The 13,545-nt window shown below is 42.9% G+C and overlaps 2 protein-coding genes across 2 annotated transcripts in view; one reads left to right on the top strand and one right to left on the bottom strand.

Moving 5' to 3' along the window:
• Positions 1 to 13,545, bottom strand: part of BckdhB (Branched chain keto acid dehydrogenase E1 subunit beta) — a 309,243-nt gene that overhangs the window by 162,637 nt on the left and 133,061 nt on the right. The window lies entirely within an intron of this gene.
• On the top strand, positions 1,403 to 12,683 carry LOC136873184 (heat shock protein 70 A2). The gene is made up of 2 exons (XM_067146688.2): positions 1,403 to 2,842; positions 11,351 to 12,683. The coding sequence occupies exons 1-2, from the start codon at positions 1,514 to 1,516 to the stop codon at positions 11,903 to 11,905; spliced, it is 1,884 nt and encodes a 627-aa protein (XP_067002789.2). The 5' UTR covers positions 1,403 to 1,513; the 3' UTR covers positions 11,906 to 12,683.

Genomic DNA, 13,545 nt, shown 5'->3' with positions numbered 1-13,545 from the left:
GACATCGTGTAAACGCGGCATTAGGATATATCGTCGAAAGTTGAAGTAGCGTAAAGCGCACGGCTGGTCGTTTTCTTTTTCTTTGACTTCGTTCACGAAAATCGCCATTACTCAGCTTCCTTTTGTCGGACATTAACGTTTCATTCGCCTAAACCTTACACAACGGTGAAGTTGAACGGTGAATATACGCTAAAAATAGCACTGAATGCCCATTGTCACTTTTCTAACATAACAGAACTGCGCAAAGTGGATGTTAGGACAAATGTATAGGCTTCTGCTAATTCCATGGAGCGCAGAAATTACAGCAGAGTCGTGCTTGACAGCATGCGACAATTCTTTTCTTTACAATTTGTTTTACTTCACACCGACACAGATACAATGGGAAACCGCAGAAAACCATCTTCAGGGCTGCCGACAATAGGGTTCGAACCCGCTATCTCCCGGAAGCAAGCTCACAGCTGCGCACCCCTAACCGCACGGCCAACTCGCCCGGTAGCATCAGACAAAGGACCAACGAGGGCAAAATAACGAAACTCATATTTTGACCATGTAATGTGTGCTGGTTCACTGCAGGTATAGCCCGCTTGAGGCCGAGATCGTTAAGGTGTGAAGTCTGTATGGTCCGACACCGTGGTAAGCCGGTTCGAGGCCCGCTGATGGAAAACGTTTTCACCATCAGATGTTGACCAGCAGGGCAGGAGATGTGGTGGTGATAATTACTGTTTTAAGATGACGTACAACTAGGCAACCATCCTCTATTAACACTAATCAATGGAAGAGGTCGGACACTTTTAAGAAAGAAGGTATCGGTAATAGAAAGAAAGCAAGCGCGTGAACACGAAAGACCCCTAGACCTTGAAAACCTAAAATTGTCAAGAGCCAGGTAGCGATGAACCCAGCTAACCCAATGTTCGACGCCCAACGTCTCATTGTATTCTAACGCCCCCACTCGCAGGGGAAAATGATTTCTTGACAAGAAGTGTCAGAGGCCGCAGAGCTAGTTGCAAATAGAGGGTTATGGAGGCGCTTAGTAAATTCACAGAGGCTTGCAGACTGAACGCTGAAAGGCATACCAGTTACTAATGAAGATGTATGTAGCCTATAAAGGTTTTGCATTGAAAACACAAGCTTGGTATGAGATACCTGGCGTCACAGTCGTGAATCACAGGCCGTGAAGAACGAACAATGTGTTAAACAATGAGTCACGCAGTACTTTTCAGCCACACGCGGTAGTAGGCGAAGTTTAAAGGGGATAAATGAATCACAGAGAGTTATTTTGAGGAGCGCGCTCAGTGTTCAAGATGACCCAGGCTATTTCTGTTCTCTGCCGTTGTCATGACGACGAACCTGACCAATAGCACGCGAGATATTCATTCCCACTGCAGCCTGCGAAGTGACAATTGAAGATGGCACAACTGTACGTCAGCTGGCACAGCCTATAAAGCTGTGTGGTGCTGCAAGCCCGCGCTAGTAGTGTGATGCCTTTCATTGATACGGAACCATAAAGCGAAGAATGCCTTCGAAAGTGCCAGCCATAGGCATCGACCTCGGGACCACATACTCCTGCGTAGGAGTGTGGCAGCACGGAAAGGTGGAGATCATAGCAAACGACCAGGGCAACCGCACGACCCCCAGCTATGTGGCCTTCACAGACGCCGAACGGTTGATAGGTGACGCTGCCAAGAACCAGGTAGCGATGAACCCAGCTAACACAGTGTTCGACGCCAAGCGTCTCATTGGCCGCAAGTACGACGACCCCAAGATCCAAGACGACTTCAAACATTGGCCGTTTACGGTAGTGAACGAATATGGCAAGCCCAAGATCCAGGTGGAATACAAGTACGCGGTGAGAAGGTTCGCGCCCGAGGAGATCAGTTCCATGGTTCTCACCAAGATGAAAGAAACTGCAGAGGCCTTCCTCGGTGCCAAAGTACGCGACGCCGTCATCACAGTTCCAGCTTACTTCAACGATTCTCAGCGGCAAGCCACGAAAGACGCCGGTGCAATTGCGGGGCTCAACGTATTGCGGATCATCAACGAGCCCACGGCCGCAGCACTGGCCTACGGACTCGATAAAAATCTGAAAGGTGAAAAGAAAGTGCTCATATTCGATCTGGGCGGTGGTACTTTTGATGTGTCTATTCTTACAATCGATGAGGGGTCACTGTTCGAAGTAAAGTGCACGGCTGGCGACACGCACTTGGGAGGAGAAGACTTCGACAGTCGCTTGGTGAACTACTTGGCGGACGAGTTCCGGAAAAAGCACTTCAAAGAACTGAGCAACAACAAGCGGGCTCTCCGTCGACTGAGAACAGCGGCCGAGCGCGCGAAGCGCACCCTCTCGTCCAGCACTGAGGCAGGAATCGAGATCGATGCCCTGTTGGATGGAATAGACTTCTACACAAAAGTGACCCGCGCAAGATTCGAACAGATGTGCTCTGACCTATTCAGCAGCACTATCCGGACGGTGCAGACGGCGCTGACTGATGCCAATATGAGCAAGAGCGACATCGACGATGTCCTCCTGGTTGGAGGATCAACGCGCATTCCCAAGATCCAGAGGTTGTTGCAGGATTTCTTCTGCGGAAAGACGCTCAACCTATCCATCAACCCGGACGAGGCTGTAGCGTACGGAGCCGCGGTCCAGGCGGCCATCCTGAACGGCGACTCCAGCTCCCAGATCCAAGACGTGCTCCTTGTGGACGTTACACCACTCTCGCTCGGTATCGAGACAGCTGGGGGGATAATGAACAACATCGTGGAGCGCAATTCACGTATCCCTTGTAAACAAACTCAACTGTTCACAACATGTTCCGACAACCAGACGGTGGTCACCATACAGGCAAGTACAGTAATCTGATTCCCCCTCCAGATTATCCCTTTCCCACCTGCGTACTTTTCTTTTTTTCTTATAAATACATCTTTGCAATGCGTACAAGGTCCAGAAAAGTTTTTTTTTATATATATATTTCTATCACTCTTATTCTGTAAGGGTACGAACACAAATTTAAGTGTTTATTAAACAAGTTTTCCCATCATTTGTCCGGCTCCATGGCTAAATGGTTAGCGTGCTGGCCTTTGGTCACAGGAGTCCCGGGTTCGATTCCCGGCAGGGTCGGGAATTTTAAGCATAATTGGTTAATTTCACTGGCACGGGGGCTGGGTGCGTGTGTCGTCTTCATCATCATTTCATCCTCATCACGACGCGCAGGTCGCGTACGGGTGTCAAATCAAAAGACCTGCATTTGACGAGCCGAACTAGTCCTCGGACACTCCCGGCACTAAAAGCCATATGCCATTTCATTTCCCATCATTTGACACATAAAATGATAAAACTAAAATATGTTAAATAGCACTGAGGAGGGGAAAACGACCACAAATTATACTGCTCACAGTTTTAATGTAACTGGAGCAATTTATATGAAAACTATTCGGTCGCACGTTCCATTCCATCTGTTTCCAGTCGACCATTTCTCAATATAAAACGGTTGTTTTCCTTGAAAGGCGAGTTTTTGTTCCATTTTTACAGGTTTCTTCATATGGTTATGAGAGTATTTAGGGGTTGTAGTAGGAATGTAAAGGAGAGGGCGTTTAAGTCTCTAGTAAGACCACACCGTATGGTTGCAATTTATACACCAGATTACTTGATACGAAGACTGGAAAAGGTTCAAAGGAAAGCAGCACGATTTGTTCTCAGTGATTTCCGACAAAGGAGTAGTGTTACGAAAATGGTACTAACTTTGAGATGGGAAGACTTGGGAATAAGGGGACGAGCTGCTTGACTATGTGGTATGTTCTGAGCTGTCAGTGGAGAGATGCCGTGGAATTGCAATAGTAGACTAATAAACCTGAGCAGAGCTTTTAGAAGTAGGAAAGATATGAAGAAGATCAAGTTCGAATTCAAGAGGACAAATTGGAGCTAATATTAGTTTTTATTGGATTAATTTACCAAGGGAAATATTCGATACATTTCGAAGTTCCTTGAAATCATTTAAGAAAAGATTAGATAACAATTGTTAGAGATTCTGCCACCTGGACGACAGCCGTAAATGCAGATAATAATGATTGCTTGATTTATTGATTTATGTTCACAAATTCTACGTCTGGCCAGTGGCGGTTCTAGGAGAAAAATATTATTAAAGTTACTTGTAAGCTCATTTTCGTACAAACTCAAAAGCAGTATAATATTCAAAATATCATTATTACTTTCATATAATCAGAATTTTTAACAGAATTATTCAAATTGTTTCTAAGCAAAGCTCTGCCTATTTTTTTCTAAAAACGTGATTTTGTTATACTAAAGACATGTCTAAAATAATTATTAATTACATTTATATCTCACGTTATCTTGTTACATGATGAACTGAAGTCGGCGTGCTTTCTGTCAGGCGAACTCATCAATGAGGGCATTTGGTTTACACATATGAGGCGAATGAAGGAGGAGGTGATGGTGATTATTGTTTTAAGAGGAAGTACAACAGGGCAACCATCCTCTATATTACACTAATCAGAGAGAGAAATGGAAGGGATCCGACACTTCGTAAAATGAAGGTATCGGCCAATGAAAGACAAGGGCCACAAAGTGCGTGAAAATGAAGGACTTGCTAGGCTTCCAATACTCTAGTACCGTCGGGTTCAGAAAAGAACAAGAGCTGACCAAGAGAGGTTGGGTAGGATAGATGAAAGTGAGGAGCCTGGTACAAGTAAGTGGAAGCAGTGCCAGGGCTCAGCTCAGAGCCTCGTGGTCACTAACCCACGCTCCCAAGTTCAGAGCCCCTGGGGGCCCTTTTAGTTGCCACTTACGACAGGCAAACGGTGGGTATAATTCTACCACCCCCACCCCCACAGGGGGTGACGGAGGAGGATAGGCTACCTAAGAGAATAATGGACTCAGACATGGAGGGTAAGAGAAGTACAAGGAAACCAAGGCAACGATAGACTCTGTGTTTCAAGCGTTTAACACGGGTGGAAATGAACGAGAGCACAGAGTTCGTTGTAAATAGACGATTGTGGAGGCATTTAGTTCATTCACACAGGCTTGCAGACTGAATGCTGGAAGGCTAAACAGCTAATATCTAAGATGATGTATGAAGGGTAGTTTTCTCTTTCTCATTTGAAGTCACTGCTGGGTTACCAAGACGTTGCACGGTGTAATGTCCTTCTCAGATATGTTTTGCAAGTTTCACTGATGAGAAACATTGCTGGCCGTTGCAGTAATCACAGGATGAACTAACACAATTTTTAATAAATCTTTCATACCCTTGAAACACCCTTGCGTGTTGTTAAGTTTTTCGAAGTGTATTGTCACAAGAAAAAGCTAGGTAAACAATTGGTAGGGAATCAGCCACCTGGGCGACTGCTCCAAACGCAGATCATTGATGACTGATTGATCCTTATGCATATTCACAAGAGAGCACTGACTATTTATATAAGTAATAGTTTAATCTCGATTATATAAATGATCTAAGTTTCAGAGGACCTTAGAATTCAGGAAACCGAGGCGAGCAGCTGCACAGTTTGGTTCATACAGCTGTCACCTTGCATTCGAGAGATTGTGGGTTCGAACCCCACTGTAAGCAGCCCTGAAGATGGTTTTTTGTGGTTTCCCATTTTCACAATAGGCAAATGGACAATAAGACTGTACTGTAATTAAGGCCACAACTCGCTTCCTTTGGACTCCCAGCCCTTTCCTATCCCACCATCGCCGTGAGACCTATCTGTGTTGGTGTGACATAAAGCAAATGAAAAAAAAATTCATTAACAAACCTAAGGAAGGGCAGCAACAAAAACGGTGCTATGTAATTGTCTATTATCTCGAAAAATGTGGAATTACAATCAGATCGTGTCTTTAATGTCTGGTTTCTACTGCCTTTCATTTTTCCAAAAATTTGAGGTCTTTTTGCAGTCACCCACAATCCTCTAACTTATTTAATGCTCTATACAGTATGACTTAATTCGCAAAAAGCCTAATCTGTGATTCCAGTTCTTTACTCATATCATTTCGTCCGCGGTGGTTGATAGTCGTAATCTGAATATTCATTTCTCTCCTCCAATTTTTTTCATTATCTGCATGCTCTATGCAGATGTCTTTGATGGCTTAGCAGACCAATTTTGGTATTAAACAAGCAGCCACATTGATTGCACCTAATGGAAGGTGGAGGACGTTGCTGGGCCTGGTGTAGTTTACACCTCTGATGTTTGTCTTCTTCCTACCTTTGATGTTCACATCAAACTGTGCAACAGTAGCTGAAGTGGTTGGGTACCAGCAATAGCACACCAAGTACTTGGATCAATGTTTGTGCACCTCAAGATCTTCTTGAGTTGATCCTCATAGCACTTCAGAGAGGGGCCTGAAGGTCTCCTACATGTACTAAGTTTACTATTCAAGGTTTGTCCATCTTAGGTCTTTATTCAGGAAAATGCAATGTGTGAGATGTCCAAAAGCTACACGGGCAGCACAAATTCTGTCCTCCATGTCCTTCTTTCATAAGGAGTTAGTTGACAGAATACTTCCTAGATACAGAAAGTGATCTACTTGTTACAGAGGTGTGCTGGCGATGGAAATAATGAAATTCAGGAAGGCTGTGCAAGTACCTTTGTTTTTGGAATGTTGATTGTCTAGCCAAATTGTGCACATGCCCTACTGAAACAGGTAACTGATAGTTGCAGTCTGACAGGTGCATATTGCAATTCAGTTAAATTGGTGAGACTTTTAAACCTTTCTGATTGGAGTCTCAACAGTCCTCTATGAAATCAATACTGAAGTTCCACACCTGTGTTGTTCACGGATGATGTTTCATAGCATGGTTGCCAGGTTCAGAACAAGGAGTGTCGGTGTAAGTACACAACCTTGTATAAGCTCATTAGTGATGTAAAATTCTTGTGATGTTTAATTCTGGTTCAGCACCATCCAAACATATCATCATGGAGTGCTTGGATCAGTTCGACAAAGTGGTAGGGCAGCCAAACCTTCTTAACACCATCCACACTGTTTCTCTGGACACTGCATCAAAGGCCTTTTCCACATAGTAGAACACTAAAAGCAGAGGCTTTTGTTGTTCTCTGCACTTCTCCTGTAGTTGTCTCACACTGAAGATCAAGTCACTAGCATCTCTGGAGGGATGAAACCTGCACTAAAATTCAAGTTCATTCTCAGAGACTGTCTGCAGATGATTCAACAGAATTCTAGCGAAGATTTACGATTTTACACTGTACCGTGCAGAGTGGCTGCGCTATGGCTATGGAGCATTCACCCCACCATTGGCTGTCCTGTGAATGGATTTCTGTGGTTTCCAAATTTCGTTGCCAGGCAAACACCAGTTCAATAACCATCATTCCCTTCATCTTCATTAGCTCGTCAGAAAAGGAATCCAGCCGTAAAAGTATGCCATATACACCTCACTTCATCCTCGACCCGACAAACAACAAGCAACTTAATAAAGAAAGCAAAAAGGTCCAGAGAAGGAGAGAATCTACAAGGGATAGCTGACTTAGAGCAAACGGTACTGTGCATTAATATACTTAATGTCATTCCAATTTTCACACTATTTATCTTAGGATAAAATAAGCTTATATATTTTTTAAATTTTGAAATTCCTCTGTTGTACAGCTATCCCTGAGGAAGAATACTTTTTCTTTGCATATATCATATAAATGGTGACTTACTATTGACAATGAACTACGCAAAACATCTAAACAAATATCTTTTAAAAACAAAAAAAGGAATACCAAAACAAGGAAGCCTGTGTGATGTTTGAAATAACTTGTGCAATGTTCTCTTGTAGTTATTCTCTTGTGCGAATATTGTTCATATACACTTTTCCCTTTAACATCCCCACAGGTAATAATCGCAGGGATTTCAATCGGGAGATCTAGCGGGATAATTAACCACACGATTTTCCAACACTTCCTGTACTATCTCCATAGGCTGATCAGCAGCGTCTGCTATCGCATTATCTTGCATGAAATAACCAATACTCAGAGGTGCCAATCTTTGAAGTGGTTTTTCAGTAATCCCCCCACTCCTCAGAAAATTTTCGAATCAAATCTAAAGCATACTCCTCCCTTCTCGATAATGGCACCCCCCCTTTACCCTTCATGACAGCAATCTATTCTAAATTATATCATATTACAAAATAACATTCCCACATTACCAGTCTGTTCTGCCATGAAACATTCTTTGTAGCTTGTTTCACACTCAGCACCTGCTTTTCAGTGTGGGTTTTCTTCAAGTATCCTTCTCCCTGTGATGGCATTTTCGCTTTCTGAACAATAAACATATCTGTATTGGAATCACTTAATGTAGGCCTGAAGTCCTGGTTTTTTTCCTGTTAACACTGAAAACTCTTTCGACGATAATGATGATGTTTGTTGTTTAAAGAGGCCTATTGATATGAGGTGAATGAAAAGAAAATTAAAACTTCAGAATGTACCCACTGACTAGTCTAAAACAAATGACGATGAAAAAATAATCGTAAAACAAAAACAATCAGTGGATCCTGTTCAAAATGCCTTAATCTAACGGGGTCCAAAATCCATGTCACCGGCCCCTCATAATGGTACTAATCATTGGTAAAGCAGACTGCTCTTCCCCACTATAGTGGTACTAATCACATGTAACGTACACTCATGGTGTTTCTCACATAGCGGGACAAATGACAGGTGCCAGTATTCCCGTGGTGTTCCTCACTTAGTGGAACTAACACAGGCCATGTACACTCGTGGTGTTGCTCACATAGAGCTACGAATCATAGGCAACGTAGATGCACGGTGTATCACACACTATGGTAACGTCCACAAGCAACACAAACCCATGGTGTTCTTCACATAATGGTATTACTGTCAGGCAATGCTGACCCACGGTTTTCTTCACAGTGGTACTTATCACAGGTGCCAGTCAAAGCTGTGGTTTTTCTCACAATGTGATGCCAACCACAGGCAACGTAGACCCATGGCATTCCTTATAAAGTGGTACTATTCATAGGTAACACAGACCCATTCTGAACATAGTGGAACCGACCGGTGGAATGCACATGATTGCACTTATCACAAACAATGCCCAGCCTGTAGTGTTTCTCACATAATGGTACTGCTCCTCTGTAACGTAGACCCATGGCAATTGAGGCTTTCACGGCCGGCGCAGAAATCATATCAGTGTTTTCTGGACTTATAGGCCGTGGTCCAGGAGCAAGTGATGATCCCAACATTTCACCAAAGACTGCGTTTAGCATTGGGAAGGGTTCTGACTGACTTCGATAGCAGCGAAGCTCTCCACAAATGTCGGGACAATTTCTTGCTCCTAGATCACGGCCTACAAGCCCAGAAAACACTGACATGATTTGTAGACCCATGGTTCAGTCCTTGGTCGGCCCTTTTAGTTGGCTCGTATGACATGCGGGGGATACTGTGGGTGTATTTTTCGTCTGCATCCCCCACCCACAGGGGGTTGTGTGTTTGATCCGCGAGAACTATTTTATTTCGCTCAAGTCCACCGGCAAGTCAGTTAGGAACCCCCCCTCCTCTATCCGCCACCTGGGACGCGCCACGCGGGAGTATCACCAACCTCCCCCCTGCTACGCCAGCGTAGTAGGTTCGTGGGAGAGATACCGTCAGGTACACTTAATACAGAATTAATACGACATTACATTTTATAGTGGAGAAGAGGAGAGTAGAGCTCTTTCATTCACAATATATTTCACAACGCTCACAGTTAGCTATATCAGAAAGTGTTTATTGTTTCATGAAAAAATATAGGCCTTATAATTCTGCAAGCACTTATTGCGCACTATATTCCTATCTTTACATCATGAAGTTGTTAAAAGTCAGGTTGTGAGTTTCACAAATAGGAAAAGTCCTCTCAGTTTTAATTACTGCGTTGATGGGGTGAAAATTCCTTTTGGGGATCATTGTAAGCGTCTAGGTGTTAATATAAGGAAAGATCTTCATTGGGGTAATCACATAAATGGGATTATAAATAAAGGGTACACATCTCTGCACATGGTTATGAGGGTGTTTAGGGGTTGTAGTAAGGATGTAAAGGAGAGGGCATATAAGTCTCTGGTAAGACCCCAACTAGAGTATGGTTCCAGTGTATGGGACCCTCACCAGGATTACCTGATTCTAGAACTGGAAAAATTCCAAAGAAAAGCAGCTCGATTTGTTCTGGGTGATTTCCGACAAAAGAGTAGCGTTACAAAAATGTTGCAAAGTTTGGGTTGGGAGGAAGTGAGAGAAAGAAGAAGAGCTGCTCGATTAAGTGGTATGTTCCGAGCTGTCAGCGGAGAGATGGCGTGGAATGACATTAGTAGATGAATAAGTTTGAGTGGCGTTTATAAAAGTAGGAAAGATCACAATATGAAGATAAAGTTGGAATTCAAGAGGACAAATTGGGGTAAATATTCATTTATAGGAAAGGGAGTTAGGGATTGGAATAACTTACCAAGGGAGACATTCAATAAATTTCCAATTTCTTTGAAATCATTTAGAAAAAGGCTAGGAAGACAACAGATAGGGAATCTGCCACCTGGGCGACTGCCCTAAATGCAGATCAGTATCGATTGATTGACATGCAGCTGGTTGGGATTTTCTGCACTCCAGTAGTGATTTTTTTGACTATTTATGTAGCCACTTAAGTGCAGCCATGCCCTATCACTAAAAAATAAAAGTTTGAGATCAACATACCCATCGTGAATGGATTGAAGCAACCAGTTACAATACCGAACCCTAGTGAAACTGCCAGGTCCTCTTAAATGTTGGGCAGTGGTGGATTTGTACAGTTTGGCTTTTAACAGTTTTGTTGTTTTGTGGGCAAAAGATAATGACAAACTAGCTTGTACAGCGAGATGCAACAGGAATTTTATAGGAGTTTTTCCCACGAGACCTCCTTATTCATCAAACTTTTCCTCTGTTAAAACAGTTAAGTCACCTGTGTGTTTTCTTGTTAAGAATGGACCCTGTGTTGCAGAACTTCTTCACTAAATTACGTACTGTACTCCTATGGTGAGGGAGGATGTCAGGAAATTTGTGGATGAATCAAAAGCATCACTCTAACAGAAGAAAGCTTCACATAGCACAACACGATCGCTACTGCATTAGATCACATCAGTCGGACATGAAGCATGTGAGTCACCCAGCCATGCTAATGTCTTTCTGTGTAGCTAACAGTAAACTCGCACAAAGCTTTAAAAAAAACTTTCCATCTGACCCCTCAGAACAACTCCCAAGCTTATAAATCACACAAAGAACTGTTCTTAAGATCCATCGGCAAGGCCAACATGCTGTCTGGCATTAATTATGATTGACAATACATTATCAGTTTCCATACATTTATATAATAATTTTCTCTTTGCAGGTATTTGAAGGCGAACGAGCAATGACAAGAAACAACAATCTGCTAGGTACCTTTGACCTGACAGGGATACCTCCAGCACCAAGAGGAAAACCAAAAATTGAGGTGACGTTTGATCTGGATGCAAATGGTATTCTCAATGTATCAGCATCAGACGGCAGTTCGGGTCGCTCACGTAACATAAGGATCCGTAACGACAAAGGACGCCTGACTCGTGCAGAGATCGAGAGGATGTTGAAAGATGCAGAGAAATATCGCATTGAAGATGAACGACAACGAGAACAAGTAGCTGCAAGGAATCGCCTCGAAGGTTACGCTCTAAGTGTTCGTCAAGTGCTCGAAGATGCGGAGGGTCGAGTACCTTTCTCAAAGCTAGAAGATGCCCGTGAGTGTTGTGACAGGACATTCCGATGGCTAGACCACAACATTCATGCCAAGTGCGAAGATTATGAATATCAACTACGACAGCTACAGCGATGCTGTGATCCTATCATAGGCGAAATACATGAGCAACCAGATACGGTGAATGATGGCCCAACAATAGAAGAAGTAGACTAGCTTCACTCTGAATAAGGTTTTTAAAAAACTGTGATACTTTGAAACCACCTGGACTGTGAGTGAACTTGGGAAAGAGAGCTGGTTCATTACAATAATGATTATGTTTTAACATCAGGCACTGTTCGTGAATAACTTCTTCAGAATGGCAATGTCAATCTATGAAATTAGTGAAGAACAATAGTATTATTTTCAAGGAGATAATGCGAGGGTAGATTTAAAAGTAACAGTCCTTTTTGAACAAAATTCTTAATGTGCAAGAAAAAATTAAACTTTGCAAAAAAAACAAAAGTACAGTAAGTACAGGTTTGACCAATTTTTGCAACATCTGAACCAATCTCGAGACATTTCTCCCATCATGACACCAAGTTCAATATGTCTCATTCATAGGATTCTGTTCCCTGGGGAGCATAATAAATGTGCACAACCAATTTCACTTCTTCATCTCAGATACAAACGCCCTAAGAGAGCCCCCGAGAACTTCACACTTCATCATAAAAATACTCGCCCCTACACTGTGGATTCTGTTCATCCAAAACTCAATATTTGTTAAGAAGGAAGATCTTCTTTTTCAGTGTCAACTCAGTTAATATACGAGTAACAAAACACAAAATATAGCAGTTAAAACAACAGAATTCTGGTATTAATAGGTTTATTCTTACAGGTATGTTATAGTGTTCTAAGCGCTATATTCCATGTTCTGACAGACTGAGAAACTTAAAAGTTATATTTAAAAAATTGAGCTGTATGTCTGTGAGGAATTCATCATCATCTTTATCTTTTTTTCTTTTTTTTTGCTAGTTGCTTTACGTCGCACCGACACAGATAGGTCTTATGGCGATGATGGGACAGGAAAGGGCTAGGAGTGGGAAGGAAGCGGCCATGGCCTTAATTAAGGTACAGCCCCAGCATTTGCCTGGTGTGAAAATGGGAAACCACGGAAAACTATTTTCAGCGCTGCCGACAGTGGGGTTCGAACCTACTATCTCCCGAATACTGGATACTGGCCGCACTTAAGCGACTGCAGCTAATGAGCTCGGCATCATCATCATCATCATCATCATCATCATCATCATCATCATCATCATCATCATCATCATCATTTCCCCTTATCCAGCTCCTGCTGGGTTGGAGTATTAATGCCACTTTTCCACATTCCTCTCTCCTTCCACCATTCCTCAAACCACCTCATTCTAAGTCTCTCTCTCTCTCTCCATCCTCTTTACATGTCCAAATCATCTTTGTTTACTCCTATCAATTCTCTCAATTAGATTTTCCATTCCGACTTCCTACCTCACATCTTTGTTTCTCAATCTGTATTTCCTATCATACTTCTTAGGTATTTCATTTCACTGGGTTGAATTCCACTCTCCACCCTACTTGTCAATGTCCAGGTCTAACGAGGGAACGGTACGAAGTCAGACGGCGAATTTCGATTCGATTTTTACATATTCGTGAAGGCCTTTCTAAGCTGAAACAGGTAGTGGAAGTCTAATTTTTTGCTGGTCTTTTTTAAGCGGGCATTTGGGGGCTCAAAGTCGGCGGTGCGCGCCCTGAATAAATTGTACAGTACATGCTGGCACACGTCAGCGCTCACGGCCAAGTGCTGCCCTGCCTCACCTTCAATCTCCACTCCTTCGGTT

The sequence above is a fragment of the Anabrus simplex genome, chromosome 1, assembly GCF_040414725.1.
Source record: "Anabrus simplex isolate iqAnaSimp1 chromosome 1, ASM4041472v1, whole genome shotgun sequence".
In the NCBI taxonomy this organism is placed as follows: domain Eukaryota; kingdom Metazoa; phylum Arthropoda; class Insecta; order Orthoptera; family Tettigoniidae; genus Anabrus; species Anabrus simplex.
Note: the sequence above shows the minus strand (reverse complement) of the source record. Positions and strands in the feature narration are given on the sequence as shown.

What these genes read in the sequence shown, in the direction of transcription:
- LOC136873184 (XM_067146688.2), top strand. Translation starts at nt 1,514, where the DNA reads ATGCCTTCGAAAGTGCCAGCCATAGGCATCGACCTCGGGACCACATAC. An exon ending in AGACGGTGGTCACCATACAG is followed by an intron (nt 2,843 to 11,350) that starts GCAAGTACAGTA and finishes TTCTCTTTGCAG; the next exon opens with GTATTTGAAGGCGAACGAGC.